Below are 17756 nucleotides of genomic sequence, written 5' to 3' on the forward strand. Positions count from 1 at the left end.
AGATGCTGTAATAATCCAAACATCATCAGAGAGCGATGTACAGACAATTCACTAGACATTAAGAATAAGGACTACCGGCATACCGACTCAAACTTGCTCCACATCCTTAATAATCTAGATCTGGATACAAGCTTGATATCTGTATCTAGGGCGGAGCCAAAACGAGCTATCGGGCTCCTGCTCCACCGAGATAGTGAGATAGGCCCTGTTTACTCTAATAGAATTATTCAATAATCATTGAGCTCGCTTGCTTCAGGTACTCTATCTTATCATTACTGCAACCACGTTTTTCTAAATTCCCCATTGCCGCGCTTAGCATTGTTCGAAACACTATCAAAGTTCAGACCTATCGGTGCAGATCTTTTGGTAGCTTCCATGCACTTTCTCTTTTAAATTACCTGACTGGGAAAAGGCCTGACCGAAGATCTTCCGTTCGCCGATAAAGATGAGGCGTAGTTGCCAAGGAGATAGTGAACACTCTTTGGCCTTTTGTTGGGCAGACGCCGAGAATTTTGATACTATACTTAACAGGGTCAATTGATCCGAAACAATGGCAATTGTACATCTTATGCGTAGCACATTTACATTAAGGAAAAACTTGTGGTGTCCCACGTTCGGCAACACCGTGAACCACCAGTTACCGTAGAATCTCGGCGGCCAAGACAAATGTCGCCACATTCGGCCGGACGCTCATCTCGCTTGTAGAAATTATAATGATATTCATGGTGGATCTTAGCGGATTGGAGAATACGGAGGAGTAATGGTTAAATCGTCACACGCTAAGACTAGTCCTCAAAGGCTTTCTAATTCATGCTCCATCAGGTGCAGTTGGACTGTCGAAGGATGAAGTTCTCCAACCATAAGAAGTATACTATGTAAACGATCTCCGGTCGGCGTGTATGCCGGCGGCTTGGCTCGCTATTATATATTGATGTGCTTGAGAGAACGGCGTCATCGACCCCAGCTCTAAAGTAATAGAATGGAATTTAGTACGGAGGAGAAATGCACTCTTGCGGACCTAGCTTATTTAAATCGCGCCGTTTCACTCGCACTGGTGGAAAGATATGTTGGCATAATTGTCGTCGTATATATTTCTTCCCGCTTGCACACGATCTCTCTTGTCTATCTCCCCACTGAGGCCGGTTTCTGAGTTTGCTCTTTCGTATGGGTGGATGGCTTACTTGCTATCTCATACCACATATTGGTCAATTTGCCAGTTATACTGTGGTGAATGGTGCTATCTCCTAATATTAGAGATGTTCAACGTTACAAATTGAAGTTCGATTGACTCGCCAACTTGTATTCCTTCGATCATGATCTCCAGACGAATTTATCCAGTCAATATGCTCTACAAGGGCTAGATTGACATAACAACAGCTACAGATTTCCCACGAGCCAAGATGACTTGCATGACAGGGATCAGAGTTACTTATTCAGCCACCCGCCAGCCCTTATCGATGTTATTCGTTGCCCTAGCCGTCCTCCGACCGGGCGCTAAGAGATTGGCAAACACCACGACATGAAGCTTCATTCTGGATAGATTGTTCCGATGGGAGTTCTTATTGCGCAGACCCCGAAGCTTACCCTGAAGATGAGTGGATAGAACACCCAAGAATGGATTATAGAGCAGCAGGAACGATGTGCCTTAGTATGTCGCTTCCGGTGCGATTGAGTCCGCCAAGCGCGCGTTCCGATAGCAGAAAAACGGCTCTCTTGTATCGATATATTGACCGGCGACATGTAGCAGATACGCACGTCATGCATTGCTCGATCGGTCTTTGGTGAATATATCGTATTGATATGTACTTCCGTTCGAAGCTCGTGATCTATGGCGCCCGACTCGAAGAAGCCGAAGTGTTCCTTTCGTCGTTCTGAATATGCTATCTCGGTTAGACTATGCAGTGCGCCATTGCTTTTCCACGGTCGCATCTGCTTGCGGACACGTAGGCATGCCTCTAAGCTGGAAGCAAAGCACTTGGATGGATACTCTACGACATGTGAGCCAAACCAACGGTGTCTGACGAATTATCGCGATGCCTTGCTGTCACGGGAAGCTTGTCACGGCTCAAGGGCGTCGATCGTCTTGTTCGCTAGGGTCAATCAGTCCACAGGGCTCAGAGACACGTCTGTGGAGTCTTCGGCACTAAGTCGAGGATTGATGGAGAATCGAGCCATCTCTAGAGGAAAACAGCGTTGAGGAGGATTCAGCGAGAACAGGCGGAAACAGTGCTGCTATGGCCGACTTACCGTACAGCACAATACAACCGCAAACGACCAATAGTCTTGACTTCGAAGCGGTTCTCGCCTGTGCAGAACAGATCATGCAGACATTAGGGCAGGAAGCACGTGGTAGGGCTGATTTTGGAAATTGGTTGCCCTAAGCTAAGAACATACTCTCGCTGAACTCTGCATTGCAAAAGGTGATGGACACAGGGAATTTGGTGCTAGGAAACGGGAATACTGCCAACGGGCAATAATAGATCAGTGACATGCGGTTACAGGTATTCTGATGGCTGATGGTCTATCCAGTCGTGAGTATTTGAGCATTTGCGGTCACTCTTTGAATACTGTGAGGTTATTCCGCAATCTACCATACGACCATAACCAAAATTGAGTTAAATATATTTAGTGTGAAATAGCTAATATAAGGCAATGGCATGGAAAGATGAGGTATCAGTCCAACATTCATGGGCCCAATTATAGGCATCAGATCTCCTCCGTGGCGTAACGGTCTCCATACTCCTGCACAACCCACTCACAGAAAGCCTCCCACTTCTCCTTCCACTCCTGCAGACGCTGGGCCTTAATGCCGTCGCCATTCTCACCCAAGTCAATATCACGAACCCACTCAACGTCGTCCTGATCTTCGAAGTTGCTCCATCGAATACTGTTCTGCGCGAGCGCTCCCTGTTTTCTTCTTGTTAGCCGTGTTCCATTACATATGAAAGCACCACGAGAGAGAGAGCTTACCAGGCCAGCAAGACCAATATTGTCAAAGGCTTGAATTGTCTGATAGAAGTCGTAGCTCAGACCAGCTGCGTTCTGGCCAAGGATCGCCGGGTCGTCGTTGCTGATGGCCGTCGGAATACCGTGGGCAATCATTGCGGGGAGGGGATGGTGAAGGGCATCGGTGGCGAGACGAAGGACTTCATTTGAGATAGGGCAAACTTCAACCATGATACCGTTCTCGATCACCTCGTCAATCAGTCTCGGGTGCTTGTACAGGGAGAAGCCGTGTCCGATACGGCGTGTGCCGAAGAGAACTGCATCGAACAAGTTGAGGTCGGTCGAATTTCCATCGCCGAGGGTCTCACCCGCATGGAAGAAGAAAGGGATAGTGAGGTTCGACTCCTCAGCCTGTTGCTGGAACCAGATCAATTCGGGTGCCATATCGATGAGCGGACGGCCCAAATCTTCCTGAGCAACCACATCGTAGCCGGAAAAGAGCTGAGGGTGTCTAATCAAGATCTGTTAATCAACAAGAAACTCATAGTTCCAGGAAAATTAGAAGTCTCACCTGCGCTTCCGCTCAAGAGCAATTTTCATGCCTGCGCGAACCCATTAGATACAGAGAGCATTGATCTCGGCAATTTCTACTTACTCTTGGTCAGTGAAGCACGGTTCTTGCCTCGGCTGTCAGACCAGATGACCCTCGCTCCCCAGAAGTGTGCGCCCTCCGGAGATTTCTGAAACTTCTCCAGCTCCTCCAGCAGCACGTTCCACCAAATGTCCAGATCCGGATCAGGGTCCTCCTGGCCCTCATGGACCAGCTTGCCGCTCGAACCTCCAGCACGGATTTCTACCCAGTTGATGTGATCTTCGGCCAGGCGCGAAAAGAGCTTCTTGTAGAATGTCCGGACAATGGGCTCGTACGATAGCATGGTGTTGGCGGGGTCAAAGGCTGTCTGGAAGACACGCCAGATCTCATCGACTCCCAATTCGTGACGTACAGACAGCTCCGGGGAGATGGTCACCTTGGTATTGACGAAGTCGATGAATCCCTGTCGACCACCGGGGAAAGTATCGGCAGCCACAGTCACGGGAATTTGCGTGTTAGGGACATAATCCTTAGAATGGATCGACGATACATTGGTCGCGATCGTATGGTTGACATGGGCAAACGAGATGGAGGCATTCCGGCGGTTATCCTCGGTGGATACATCCTGGGAGGCGGAGATGACCATACCTTCCGTGTGAAGAATGGTGTCCAGAAGGGTGTCATAGGGAAGCATGGCCGGCAAATGCGCATGTAAAAGAGCACCCTTTGGCATGTGCTTGACCACGTCCCAGAGCTTGGTTCCATTGATCAACGGCCGGGCTTTCGGGAAGACCTCCCCGGCGAACCTCTCGTCGGTATCATTCTTCTCCGGGGTTCCAGGGACTCTCCAGTAATCGTCGATTTCCTCCTGGCGAATAGCTGCCACGATGGCGTCCGCTCTCTGGGCTACAGAGGAAAGATTTTGACGGAAAAAGTGATCTACCGCTATGTTAACATTTTCGACCGGTTTTGTTAATTTCCGCAGGTACAGACCTTGTCGCTGTCTCTTCTCGAACGCGATCAATGCAGACCGAGAGCGGAGATGCTTTTGCACAGCAAGACTGTCGACATCAGGCACTTCAGTCTGCGCAGAGACCAAAGAGAAGAGGAGCGTCCCAACCGTGACGAGGAACTTCATGATGGGCGAGTGCCACTGGCGTGGTGGAAGTGGCCGTGGATTTGTGCACAATAGGCTGGCATGAGTGAGGGCTTTATCAAGCTATATATACGTTGGCCCACAAACCTCATCGGTGTCACGCCATCTTGGCTAGCCAGAGGAAGCACTTTAGATGGGGAATTTAGATCTACATTTTGGCTGCCGTTCTGACGATAGCCAAACCATTCTCAGCTGCGGCTGATCATCAAGGCTATGGGGAAGGCAAGGAGCCCAGCTACATATGCACCAATCGCATTGCACGACCAATCATCGGATCTCATGGATTCTGAATTTCTAATATCAAGCAGATTACTATTACGAGAAGCATTGGTCAGATCATACAGACAGTGACTGGAGTTTCTCATTCGTATCAGGACAGTTGAATAGCGTCTTACCAATCGCGGCAAGACCGTCGATAGTTCGAACTTATTGCATAATATTGTTTGTTTATTGATAGGCCAAGAGGACTAACGCTGCAGGTTCGCCCGTCTTTCGCCGTTCAGGTTACATTTCGCGCAAGCTTGATATTAAATCCCACTACCCTAATTCTCTTGGCAATGCGAAATTTTCACTGGAAATTCCATGCTGACTCGAACAATCCTGCTGCATGTCTCACTTTAGAGGCTGTTGATTTGCTGGCCAAAGCTCTTGTGGGTCTTTCCTGCCACTCAATTTATGAAAATCCTCTGGAATCCTTCTGCTCCTACGGAGTAAGTACCTTTCACGTATGTGCGGAGTAATCGGACGAACCGACAGAGTCCTCTCCTCCACCGAGAAAACACTGCAGTTTGACCTGCAGACCTACTAGTAGGGATACATACATACTGGAAAACAGCCATCTTTGAGGGATACTGGAGCAGAACAGTCGCCGTCCTTCCCGGTCCTGGTATGGCGATGGCATGCAAGGGAGAAGGCTGGCTGAGAACCTAAATAAAGAACAGAAAATGAGGCCAAACGGAGACTGATACTGCACAGCAACCGCAATCTCCGCGGAAATCACCTCGAGTATTCGATGAAGAAATTGTAGGAAGGGGAACTGACTAACTCTCGATTTAATGCATGAGGGTGCAGCTGTCTCTTCATGCCTTGTGCTTTATCATACCCGACAAGCGAAACACCTTCAGCTTGGTGAAATCTCGTGGCTCGGCATAAGCTTTGGTCTATCGTGGGAATTCGTTACTATGATTGAATTAACAATACTGCTTAAATTAACCTGCTGTGGAAGAAAATAAGTGGCCCCCCCGAATATTTGCTTTCCTTTCTCTTTCGACAGCTTTCTTAAAGTTATAGATAGAAGCTTAATTTTCTTTTCATTTATCTCTAATCATATTAAGCTATATTAAAGAAGAACCGGCACAGACTACGAATGTGCCAAGAATCGAATATGGGTAAACCAGCGTCCGTGTCCTTCCGTTAGTCATGAGGAAGCAAATTGATAGCTACCGTTTTTCAGATGGCAGAAGGCTAGCACTGATGTACAAAAAGCCTTTCAGAACCATTCATGGCCTGTCGCAGCCCTGAATGACGGGTTCCTGGCATTAAGTATAATCTATTGGATGGGCTCTATCGATTTCCCAAGTAGCCGAATGTCAACTGGATCCACGCTCTGTCGGTCATTCCAGCTCCTGCGCTGATAAGTGTTTGTGTGTCGCCGATCGCTCTTGCGGTGGCGGGCTAGCAATGAGCGATCGGGAAAGCCGCGGACCCTCTGTGACTGGCATGGCTCGAGGATGTCTTTGGCGCCGTCGACGGAGGAGAAAGAATGCCCCAGTGATGAGCAAGATACCCCCAACCGCGGCACCGACGCCGATACCCGCTTTAGCGCCGGTGGATAGAGAGGACGAGCCATCACCGGATAGATGGCTTATTGCAGTTGTAGTTGTAGAACCCGAAGAGGATGTGGAAGGGAGCTGGAAGGAACAGTGGCCGATGACCCAGCAGACCAGTATGCGGTGATCTCATCACGACAGGCAGCGCGAAAGCTGTCCTTTGATGATGGATTCTGACAATCTCGTTTTGCGAATGTCCCACCACAACATTTCCAGATATCGTCACCTGAGTCGTAGACAATGTCGGGGATTGAGGTATCACCCTTTGGGCAAGAAGAAGGTTAGAAGTGACTACAGTAAATCCCAGGCCCTGGTCCAGCGCAGGAGCTAAGACTCACCACCTCGGCTTACACAGACAGATTTGTTCTCAGTACCGTCAAAAGAAGTAGCATTCACTGTACATGCGGCGGTATATTATCCGCTTCCACCCTGAGTCGAGTGGCTGTACCTGCAAATGTTATCGGTGAGGTAGATATCGCCGCGGGCGCAACATGGTCGCACTGGATGTGTCCCATTTAGAGTGTCACAGGGCTACCAGATCGATTTCCATGATGATTCCTTCCGACCAGGTACAAGTAACCATTTTGTACGACTGGCCAGAGACCCTGAAGAGAATGGCTTTGCGGTTGTGATAAGAGCATTGAGAAGTAACAAACAACCCTACCACGTGTTTCCAGCAGTGGGTGGTGATGCTCTGTCTGAACTGCTCTAGCTGCCTGGGTAAATTAGGAATGTATGATATTTTTATATGGACTTAAAAGGGTAGGGTACGAGCATTACAGATTCTATGAATAGTTTTGAACGAGATATTGGGTTAGGAGTATCTTGCTTGCAATAGGATTAACTGTATTAGATCTGATCAGTAAAATAAATGGCGAGTCGATATCAGTCAGAGTTCATTATGATAGCAAAAAGCTATGCTCTATCACACTATATTAATTTTCCTGAGAGGGGTAGTTTCTAGATGGCATCAAGCCTCAACCGATGTTGACGAGAAGTTGCCCTCAAAATGCGGAGATGCCTTGCCAGGATATCCAGCCTATTTACGCAAACCCTGTCTCCAACAATTTCCACCAACCCCAGGGTGCCATTTCCCCACCTCATAACATGAACTGTAGGCTCTTATTCTTATAAGAAAGAAGTCCTTCACAGCCATCTCTTGAGTCAAGTTCATTCCTCTTTGCGTGAGTTACCGACAAATGAGAACGTGAAGCGAAGACCTACTTTCCAAGGCCCACGAGTCAAATAATCTACTCACATCGTTCTGTGATTGAAGCCCGAGTGTTCCCCTTGAATATGCCCCTCCCGGAGATCATTACACTACAAAGCGACGTCTTGCGTGTCAATGTCTACGTTGATGATCAAGGATCTGCTTCCCTGCAGGAAGTGATTCCCTTGTCCGGTTCTTCTCGACCGTCGGTCTCTAAATACTTCGCTAATTCCTACACACCGCTGGTGGAGGTGCGACTGGCGGGGGAAGGCACTGCAAAGCATAAATCATCCAAGTCTCTGATAGGCACATACGTGGGGACCCGACTGCGCTACCAATCGCATGAGATTAGGCAGCAAGCGGGCACCCATACTCTGGACATCACATTGAAAGACTCTGTTTCTATAGTGACAGTCATTGCGCACCTCACAGTCTACCAGAACACCAATGTACTCCGTGCGACAAGTACAATCCGAAATGATAGTGATAAAGATATTGTGGTGACACAACTGACCTCTTTGGTCCTGGGTGGGCTCACCATTGGCGCTGAAAAATGGTGGTCCGACTACATTCTCGCAGTTCCCAATAATTCATGGTTCCGGGAGGCACAATGGATTGATTACGATCTACCCAGTTTGGGTATAGATGATTACGGCGTGTATGGGCGTCCTGAGGGACATGCAGCCAGCTTAGGCCACTATTCGGTTTCCAACCGAGGGACCTTCTCAACAGAGGGCCATTTGCCTATGGGCCTTCTGAAGCGCACAGACAATGCTGAGACATGGCTTTGGCAAGTGGAAAACAATGGCTCCTGGCGCTGGGAAGTCGGTGACTGGAAAGACTGTGTCTATCTGGCTGCTGGCGGCCCGATCGAGACCGACCATGATTGGAGACAAACGCTCTCCCCGGGACAGGCGTTCACCACCGTGCCTGTGGCTTTATGCCATGTCCTGGGGAACTACGAACATGCATTTGCGGAGATGACCCGCTACCGGCGACAGATGCGACGGAAACACCAGGATCATGAGCGGTTGCCTATTATCTTTAATGATTATATGAATTGTCTTATGGGTGACCCCACTGACGAGAAGATCCTGGCACTCGTCGACCCCGTACTGCGAACCGGGGCTGAATACTTTGTTATTGACGCTGGTTGGTATGCAGATGATTCCGGCTGGTGGGATGACGTTGGGTTGTGGGAACCGTCGAAGAAGCGTTTTCCGATGGGATTCCGGGAACTACTTTTGCACTTGAAAACCAAAGGCCTCATTCCAGGCCTCTGGATCGAGCCGGAAGTAATTGGAGTACGCAGCGTTGTTACCAAACAGCTACCATATGAAGCGTTCTTTCAACGAAATGGCCAGCGCATCGTTGAAAAAGGGCGTTACCAGCTAGACTATCGCCACGCAGCCGTCCGAGAACACATGCATGCTGTTATCCACCGGCTAGTCACCGAATATGGTGTAGGCTATTTTAAATTCGACTATAACATCGAAGTCACCCAAGGTACCGACATCAAATCTTCAAGTCCAGGGTCTGGTCAATTAGATCACAATCGGGCGTACCTGCACTGGGTAAGTGAGCTGCATGACCGGTATCCTGGCTTGGTAATTGAAAACTGCTCGAGCGGCGCGCAGAGAATGGATTATGCTATGTTGGCTGTCCATGCCTTGCAGTCAACTAGCGACCAACAAGATCCCGATCGTTACGCAGCAATTGCTGCCGCTCTTCCAACAGCTGTTACCCCCGAGCAAGGTGCCACCTGGGCATACCCTCAGCCGGAGTGGGATGACGAGACGAATGCGATGACGGTGGTTAATAGTCTTCTCGGCCGCATACATCTAAGCGGACGCTTAGACCAACTTACGCCGCACCAGTCTGCGCTTATCAAGCAAGGTATGGATGTATACCGTACAATTCGCGCCGACTTGGCCACGGCTACTGCTTTCTGGCCTCTCGGTCTTCCTCACTGGCATGATGAATGGGTCGCATTAGGGATGGAGGTGCATATGCCTGACAATCGTGATTTGGGCGTCCGCTATTTAGCTGTCTGGAGACGAGGAGGTCTAGATTCCGTTGAGCTGCCTATTCCTGCTCTCCGTGGGCGTCCTGTCAAGGCAGAACTGCTTTATCCCTCTACCTTTCCATGTGAGATATCATGGGAGCTTGCGCAGGGAATACTACACATCCGGACTCCCTCGAAGCTCTCGGCTCGCCTGCTGAAGCTCACTAGTAGAGATGTTTAGCGCAATAATGACATACCCCGAGGGACTACGAGTTAAAGTCCCATTCTCCACCTGTTAGATATACCTAAAAGCACCTGAGAAAGTCCCCTGGAGTAGAGTACGGACATGATACGCCAATAATAAGCTTGATGAATCACAACGGCATTTTCCCCTTCGATTCATGGCTTGCCTGGCTTATAGTCTAGCTGGGTAGCAATGCAGCTTTCTATCGTATTGCTGACCGCTTGGGCAGCTCTGCCAGTTTAGAACTTTGGATACAGCGTCACGATATTCTCAGTGTCGCTGAGGCTGAGCTGAGACAATAGGGCCTCCCATTTTAAATTGCGCCTGTGACCAATGAACCTCGAAGAGACTAAGAATCTCACCAATTAATCTATTATAGATAGACCTAGAATAGTCAGCTTGTATTTTTAATCTTGCCATTGGTGACTTAAGATAAGCGAACAGCGTGGATAAGCCAATCCCGAGGATTGAATTCGTATTCCATTGCTTGGCTCTCGCACAGACACTAGTACCGTTTAATATAAGTGTTTGCTTTAGAGTCTCTTATAAGCGCAGCTCTGACCGTATTCAACCAGAGATCAAAGTTAACATCCATTTCAAGATAAAACGTTGCGTCGCACCATGACAACGAAACCGTCGAGCGCCCCATGGGCAGACGAGCCCTTTCACCTGATCGCGACGCCGTCAAAGAGGTTGGATGTATGTGCTCACATTCCTATAGAGAAAAATAAAAATAAAAATATACGGTACAGGCTGACTGAATGCTCAGGAATCGCTTGGCCACGTTTCCGGTGCCTCTCAGATGGCACACGCGCATAATGTCATTATCCGAGGACTGAATGCTATCCTGCAGCAGGCGCCGTACGTGCCCATTGCCACGGATGAACAATTCAAAGCCCAGGATGTCAAAGACCTTCTCTTCTATGTTCAGTCGTGGGTTAAGATGGTCCATCACCACCATTGGGTTGAGGAAACTTGCATGTTCCCAGAGATTGATAGGTTTACCGAGAGGCCGGGATTTATGGATGACCCCATGCATCAGCACGAGCTCTTCCATGACGGACTAGAAAGGCTACTTGCGTATTCCTCAGGTACGACACCCGAGGAGTACCGGTGGAAAGGGGCCGATGGCATGGAGAAAATATTCGACTCATTTAGCAAGGACCTGACCGATCATCTCTACGCTGAGATCGATGTCTTCTTGAATATGGGAGAATTCGATAGCGATGGGTTGAAGAAGGTATGGGAAAAGGCTGAGAAAGTCGCAATGCAATCAGGAAATCTGGCGATGCTTGTATGTTCCCACTCAGCTTTCTCTTACATGCCATGCATAGGACACCAGCAGGTGGCGTTCTAATTCGTTCGCTACAGTACGATGTCTTCCCCGTGGTGCTTGGTTGCGCCGATAAGACTTACGAAGGCGGCCATGACTTTCCTCCCTTGCCCTGGGTGTTGCCCTACCTAGTCAAGTACTGGTTCGCCGCGGGTAATGGAGCCTGGAGATTTAACCCATGCGACTGGTGGGGTCAGCCAAAGCCCCTGGAGTTTGGTCCACGTTGAGGTCCACGTAAGCCCAGAACTGATATTACAGGTAGGTAACTGTAGCCTATACCTATGATCAATATATAATCGAGTATGTCCACATTACACATTTAGCTTTTGGAGAAGCTTCAAGACATAAGTCCTGTCACTCATCAGGTCCATCCATCGGTTCATTAGATCTCGCAATCATCCGTGCCGTTAGATCCGGGGGCTCCGGAAAAGTAGTATCGAAAGGCCACATCGGTCGACGAATACGTTTATGCCCTAGTCGCTTGATATCTTGGTCCACACCACCAGGAGTGAGCCCAAGCATCCAGTCTGCAGCCATATCAAACAGTTCCGGCTCTAGGTATCCAATCTTAACGATCACTATATCCGTAGCACGAGGACTTAGGTCGAGGTCAGTAAAGTCATGTTCATGATGGTAAGGTTTGCGAAGCTGAGTCAGAATGGCAAACACACTGCCAACCTGCAAGACTGCCTCGATGACGGCGTCCTTGTCGCCATGCCTGATCGAATGAACGCGTCCGGTCATAGTGATAGGACCGGCATGGATATGATCTACTTCCGCTCCCGCAGTAACGGTAACATTAGCACCGACGCCTGCTTCAACCATTCTCTGGACAGCTTGCGGCCCCGGGACGCTCGCATATATAACTGTCGGACCGGAAGGGCCCTTGAACTCAGATCGGTCAAGTAGCCATGTCAGTCCCCAGGTCACATCGCCTGAACCGCCCGCAGTCGGGTTATCACCGGAGTCGGAGATGAAGAAAGGGTGGACAGGAGAGGCCAATGCAGTGTCAATACATTTTTGGAATGACCCCGTTGGTGCGACAAACTTGAAATCCGTGCGCGAGTCCCAGAACTTCTTTGCTAAACGCTCCGCTCCAGCAGTGATGGCCGTTTCGTCCCATCCGGTCACAGCAACAACACCGCGATTACGTGGCTCGTCGGCCCAGGGATACCCGACCCATATCGCGGCATCGATCACCCCCGGTCCTGCCTCCACTTCAGACACAGCCTCATAAAGACTCTTAGCCGGCTCTATGCGCGTAGAGGTTTGCTCTCCGGGGAGTAAGATGGGCACCGGAATCCATGCTTTGAGGGGTCGTACCGGACCTCCAGCGGTGTCAGAAGCCTGTATAAGAAGGCCAACGAGGTTGCGACACGCTCGCTCTTTAGTCTCCAACTCATCTACATGGGGTGCTGTTCGATAACAGGTTAAGAGGTCCAACTCGTGAACTAGTTCTCTAGACACGTTTCCATGTAGGTCCATCGACGCCGAGACAATGATATCAGGACCAATAACGGCCCTGATACGTCGCAGTAGTTCAACCTCAGCGTCATCAATTCCTTCCACGCACATGGCGCCGTGAATATCAAACCAGAGGCCATGAACAACCGTAGTCGAAATAATGTCGCCCAAACGCCCACAAATCTCTCCTGCCAACCCCTCGAAGGCATCGCGTGTCACCATACCACCTGGCAATGCATGACCAATCAAAGCACCATACCATTCTGCTGCGTCGCCCAGTGGTGTGCCTGATTGTAGGAATTTGTATTCATCGATAACCTCGTTTCCCCTGCGGGGATGGAATGCAGGCGCAAGTGTCCGCGAGGGGGTGAAGGTAGACGTTTCGCAGGCCAATCCTGCAACTGCAATGACAGGACGCTTGACCATGACTTCTGGTAGGCTCAAAGTCTTGTGTAAAAATTTGTAAAGGGTGTATAGAAGACTTCGCTGGGTTACGGGGGGTTGTTGATATTCTGTTGTTAGGTTCATTACCCGGCGGCAATCCTCAACCCCGCATGATCCTTGATAAGTCCGTGAACCCGAGCGATAGCATCAGAGCTTCTACAAATACATAGTAGCTTTTTGTAGGTTAGTCATTTACAAAACAGCTGGCTGGTCCAATCAAAGCAAATTATGTGTGTTATAAAAATGCTCTAAGTTGGAGACCGAGCGGAAATATATACTGTCAATCTCGCTTAACCTTGGCTCAAATCATGGTCGAGAATACCAGCTGAGGCCGTACATAGCGAAGATTAGTTAACAATATAAAGAATTATTACAGGATCTCTGCAAGCAGACTTGAAGAGGGAGGAACTTCGCGTATACTAATGCCATGCCCCCCAGCGTTCTAACTTCTATCAAGATATCCAATATGTCCGGAGCGGAACAGCTTTGATCCTTGGATGCCTAAAAGGGAATAGCGCCGAAGCAGACTTGCCCGAGGCATTAAGGCAACAGTCAAAGCCATTTTGAGTTCGAGTTCACGTGGAGAAGATATTGAAACGAAGATAGTACTACTAATTGATACACGTCGCAAACTGTCTTCCAGACACAAGAGTAAGACTTCCACAGAATGCAGATAGAATGAACACAGCAATCCAACAGTCACTTATGACGGATAGAAAACATGGAGCACGTCAAGCCAGGTTCCGCGTTGCGCGATTCGACCAAGAATGGATCGCGCAAGGATGCCACCTCGCCTCTGTTGGAGATTGCTTGCTTTAATGAAAAGTCGGCTATAATTGCTGCCAGTGCTGGAGCTGATCGGATTGAGTGAGTCATCTCTTTCTTAGCCAAGAACGCGTAAGTTGAGGACCGTATCAAGATACTGTATGCTTGCGCGTGCTCCGTTTGAAACTAAGGACTAACACAATCAAGGTTATGTCGGGACTATGCATCAGGAGGCTTGTCGCCAGAGCCCGAGACTGTGGCCAACTTGAAATCTCAGATCTCCATCCCAGTCTATGTGATGATCCGACCACATGCCGAGAGCTTCTATTACAACGACACAGACTTCGAGACCATGAAGCGTACAATGCAATCGCTCATGGAGAAAGGAGCAGATGGCTTTGTATTTGGTATTTTGACTCTGGATGCACCAGCGCAGGCCATTCCTCGGATTGATGTGGCGAGAAACAAAGAATTGGTTGAGCTTGCACAAGGCAGGCCATGTACCTTTCATCGTGCGTTTGACCTGATACCGGAATCGAACTGGGATTTTGCCCTTGCCGACATCGTGGAGTGTGGGTTTACCTCTATCCTGACGAGTGGCCCATCCGGTGGGACGGCGATTGAATGTGTCGATCAACTAGACCGCCTGATACATGAACGACTTGTGCAGTTAAAGAGACGTATGGAAGGTTATAATCGGTTGCCTCAGATCATTGTAGGCGGAGGTGTTAGAGCAACAAATATTAGAATGTTATGGGAGAGGACGCGTGCTCCCGCATTTCATTCTGCTGCCCTTGCTCTATCGTCGATGGAGTTGGCCAGTGAGGGTGAAGTAGAGGCGTTGAGGGCCGCCCTTAACCAAGCAATATGAAAGCGGCAGTTTGACCTAGGGCTGTTGCGGCCCTTTTGTCACATAGCTACTGAGGTAACAACTTATAGCTAGAGTTAACTAATCACCCTTTCTCCTTGAAAAATCCGTTAAAAGATACGTAAGGCACTTGATCGGTTCTTTTCCGATTTACTGATAGACTTACATTCGAAGACCATCTCCACTTGTGTAATCTATGCTTCTACAAGTTTATATATATGTTTCCTCGGTATAGCTTGGCCTTTTTCTGTTTCTTTCTTTTATTCTTTCTTTCTTTTATTTAAATAAATTTAAATGTTCTAAAGCCTATGCTTCACATATAATTCAATGCTATATTGTATAATGTGCCTGGTTACATGGTAATATTGACCCTTGTTATTGTTTTTTCCACTTAACTGAACAATACTGTGTATACTGTGGCTCGGATATTGTCCATGGAAACTGTGGAGAGAATCGAAAATGTATATTAAAAGTATCAAGCGGTTGAGCGAAGCGAGGGATTGCCGCTTGGAAAGAATTGAAAAGATTCAATCTAGCTTTTCGCAGACGACGGTAACCGTGGTAACTTAATAGGCACAATCAGGAGCGCAGAAATAACTGCGATAATGAGACATGATCCGAACCCTACCCGTAATGCAGCCTCGTAGCTTTGCACTACCTGTTGCCGATATGGTTGGTCCAGTTTTGCAATGGCCTGGATTGAGGCCCGCGCCAGGGCAATGACCTCGTCTTTGTGAGGCCCATGGACAAAGAGATGGAGGCATCGTAAGAGTGCATTCTGAACGAGGACGCTGCTAAGTGCGACGCCTAAGACTGTGCCCAGGCTGCGCCAGATGGTAAGAGTGCTCATGACTATGGCCTGCTCGTCTCGCGATGAGGTGGCGAGGACCGCCACAGCGGTAGTAGTGTACTGTAGTCCATTCGCAACAGAGTATGGAACTAAGGCGAGTAGATACATAGCAGCGGACAAGCCGCGCTGAATGCAGATGAGACATATGATAGTACACAGATACAGTGCTGCGGCGCACACAAGTGGCCAATGTAGGCGGCGCGTCTTGGTGATTAAGAGCCCCGTCAAAGCACCTGTCGCAGATGATAGGATAGCTGGGAGCATAAGCCGGAGGCCAGATGACGTGGCGCTGGTTAAAAGCACAGCTTGAAAGTATAGCGGCCTGTATTCACAGAACTGTGGTTAGCGTCAAGAGATTCTGAAGAGTTCATTAGAGAAGGAAGGACAACCCCCCCGGAAAAAAAAAAGGGAATCTATCATTCTTACATGTTGAAGAGGATGGCATTCGATATTATAGCACCAAAGAAGTTGGACAGGATCAAGTTAGCACGCGGCCTGCAAAAGATAAATTTCAGTGGCATGATGGGCTTTGCCACGCGGGACTCCGTCAAGAGGAAGGCTGGAAAAGTAGTGGTAAATACCACCAGAGAAGTGACCACAAATGGGTGAGACCCTTGATAGGCGAAGTAATTAGTCTAATGGAACTCTATGACAACAGGAGCAGGCTATGACATAGGTCACTGGTCTTGAAGATTCGTAGTATCGTTTCGGAAATTAAAAAAAAAAGAAAAAGAAAAAAAAATTAACTTACAAGGAATGATATTGCCGCCGATGTTCAAACCAAGAGTGAGCGTTGACACAGCCATGGTAAGCAACGACGCTCCAAGTGCATCAAAGCCTCTAATGACCTGGCTGACAGACTCCCTGTCACCAAGTATGCCCAACTTATCTGGGATAACTACTGAAGTAATCCCTAAGCATACTAGGAGCGGAGGAACCTGCACGCCAAATTCCCATCTCCAGCCTATGGTCTCGGCAATGGCACCACCGAATGTAGCCCCTAGTCCGGAGCCGATGCCGACTACAACGTTGATGTATGATAGGTAGGTGCCTCGTCGTCTGCTCTAGCGTTAGCCGTTAGCTAGAGAGCGTAGCTTAGTCTCTTGGGGCCATGGAACCAACTAGGACATTAAAACACAGTGTTGGTCGGCCGGATACGTACTCGATGGGTATCATGTCACTCATAATGATGCTCCCCATTAGCAAAGTTCCTCCAGCACCTACTCCGCATACTGCTCTTGCAGCAATGAGACTTTCAATGCTCGTAGCTAGCGCACACCACAGTGTGGCTATTGAGAAAACCGCCAGGGTGCTGAGAAAAAGCGGCTTCCTACCGAATCCGTCTGACAGACGGCCAAGGAAAGGCTGTGAGACAGTCGACATTACCATGAAAGCTGTCGAAAGCCAGGATGCCGAGTGGGCTGTACCAAAGTATGACGTTATCACTGGGTGGGAAGATGCCATAATGGTCGTATCAAAGAAGCAGATGAATTGTGTCGCGAGTATTTGTGAGAATATCACCCAGAACCGCGTGGTTGACAAGCCGGCTAGGAATAGAGAGGACCCATCCGCCCTGTTGTCTACCGAGCTCGGCACCTCGCGTGTTGCAGCAGCATCGCGTGGCTGCAGAAAGGGCATCGCCTCGCTGGGGATTGAATCCTCAGAGCTACTCGGCCCCCCCAGGCCATCCCGATCGGGCTTCGTATCATATTGGCTCCTTGAGTTTGCCATGACTATGACAGGTGCCGGTGGCTTGGAAATGCGCCTCACTAACCGCGAACGGGCAGCCCCAGTACGGGTACTTATGGTAATGTTAAGGCTAGAAGGGCTAGCGTTAGTTAGCATTAATAAATTCCACGATTTTTCTGATCAAGAATGCAGGATTGTGGCACCATGCGTCAATGCAATGTTGGTGGGTACGGTGGCATTCCTTCTTCCTCCCAAGGCGGTATTTCCGAACTTCCCTCTCATGTCAACTAATTTTCACTCTGGGAAATCGATGACTGATACGCTCTCACCGCCGAGAGGAATGGATGCGGATGTCTTTTGA

The 17756-nt window shown here is 48.9% G+C and overlaps 8 protein-coding genes across 8 annotated transcripts; 4 read left to right on the forward strand and 4 right to left on the reverse strand.

Moving 5' to 3' along the window:
* Positions 1–2317: 2317 nt before the first annotated feature.
* BDV38DRAFT_721 (adenosine deaminase family protein) lies at positions 2318–4779 on the reverse strand. Its single transcript, XM_032063826.1, has 4 exons — positions 4532–4779; positions 3602–4477; positions 3518–3548; positions 2318–3457 (listed from the first exon to the last, which is right to left on the reverse strand). The coding sequence occupies exons 1-4, from the start codon at positions 4674–4676 to the stop codon at positions 2707–2709; spliced, it is 1803 nt and encodes a 600-aa protein (XP_031919643.1). The 5' UTR covers positions 4677–4779; the 3' UTR covers positions 2318–2706.
* Positions 4780–4815: 36 nt separating this feature from the next.
* On the reverse strand, positions 4816–5186 carry BDV38DRAFT_231685 (uncharacterized protein). Its single transcript, XM_032052962.1, has one exon. The coding sequence runs from the start codon at positions 5057–5059 to the stop codon at positions 4883–4885; it is 177 nt and encodes a 58-aa protein (XP_031919644.1). The 5' UTR covers positions 5060–5186; the 3' UTR covers positions 4816–4882.
* Positions 5187–7729: 2543 nt separating this feature from the next.
* Positions 7730–9979, forward strand: BDV38DRAFT_289507 (putative Melibiase subfamily; the record flags this gene model as incomplete). Its single annotated transcript, XM_032061254.1, has 1 exon — positions 7730–9979. The coding sequence occupies exon 1, from the start codon at positions 7820–7822 to the stop codon at positions 9977–9979; it is 2160 nt and encodes a 719-aa protein (XP_031919645.1). The 5' UTR covers positions 7730–7819.
* Positions 9980–10603: 624 nt separating this feature from the next.
* On the forward strand, positions 10604–11542 carry BDV38DRAFT_276668 (hemerythrin domain-containing protein; the record flags this gene model as incomplete). Its single annotated transcript, XM_032058270.1, has 3 exons — positions 10604–10681; positions 10752–11276; positions 11354–11542. The coding sequence occupies 3 exons, from the start codon at positions 10604–10606 to the stop codon at positions 11540–11542; spliced, it is 792 nt and encodes a 263-aa protein (XP_031919646.1).
* A 127-nt stretch (positions 11543–11669) lies between these two features.
* Positions 11670–13225, reverse strand: BDV38DRAFT_289510 (M81 family metallopeptidase; the record flags this gene model as incomplete). Its single annotated transcript, XM_032061255.1, has 1 exon — positions 11670–13225. The coding sequence occupies exon 1, from the start codon at positions 13203–13205 to the stop codon at positions 11670–11672; it is 1536 nt and encodes a 511-aa protein (XP_031919647.1). The 5' UTR covers positions 13206–13225.
* A 719-nt stretch (positions 13226–13944) lies between these two features.
* BDV38DRAFT_276670 (copper homeostasis protein CutC) lies at positions 13945–14859 on the forward strand (the record flags this gene model as incomplete). Its single annotated transcript, XM_032058271.1, has 2 exons — positions 13945–14090; positions 14196–14859. The coding sequence occupies 2 exons, from the start codon at positions 13945–13947 to the stop codon at positions 14857–14859; spliced, it is 810 nt and encodes a 269-aa protein (XP_031919648.1).
* Positions 14860–15388: 529 nt separating this feature from the next.
* Positions 15389–16891, reverse strand: BDV38DRAFT_276671 (major facilitator superfamily-domain-containing protein; the record flags this gene model as incomplete). The annotated part of the gene is made up of 4 exons (XM_032058272.1): positions 15389–16028; positions 16133–16319; positions 16458–16770; positions 16829–16891. The coding sequence occupies 4 exons, from the start codon at positions 16889–16891 to the stop codon at positions 15389–15391; spliced, it is 1203 nt and encodes a 400-aa protein (XP_031919649.1).
* A 61-nt stretch (positions 16892–16952) lies between these two features.
* On the forward strand, positions 16953–17686 carry BDV38DRAFT_276672 (uncharacterized protein; the record flags this gene model as incomplete). The annotated part of the gene is made up of 2 exons (XM_032058273.1): positions 16953–17513; positions 17588–17686. The coding sequence occupies 2 exons, from the start codon at positions 16953–16955 to the stop codon at positions 17684–17686; spliced, it is 660 nt and encodes a 219-aa protein (XP_031919650.1).
* Positions 17687–17756: the final 70 nt, after the last annotated feature.

Source organism: Aspergillus pseudotamarii, assembly GCF_009193445.1.
Source record: "Aspergillus pseudotamarii strain CBS 117625 unplaced genomic scaffold BDV38scaffold_1, whole genome shotgun sequence".
In the NCBI taxonomy this organism is placed as follows: Eukaryota; Fungi; Ascomycota; class Eurotiomycetes; order Eurotiales; family Aspergillaceae; genus Aspergillus; species Aspergillus pseudotamarii.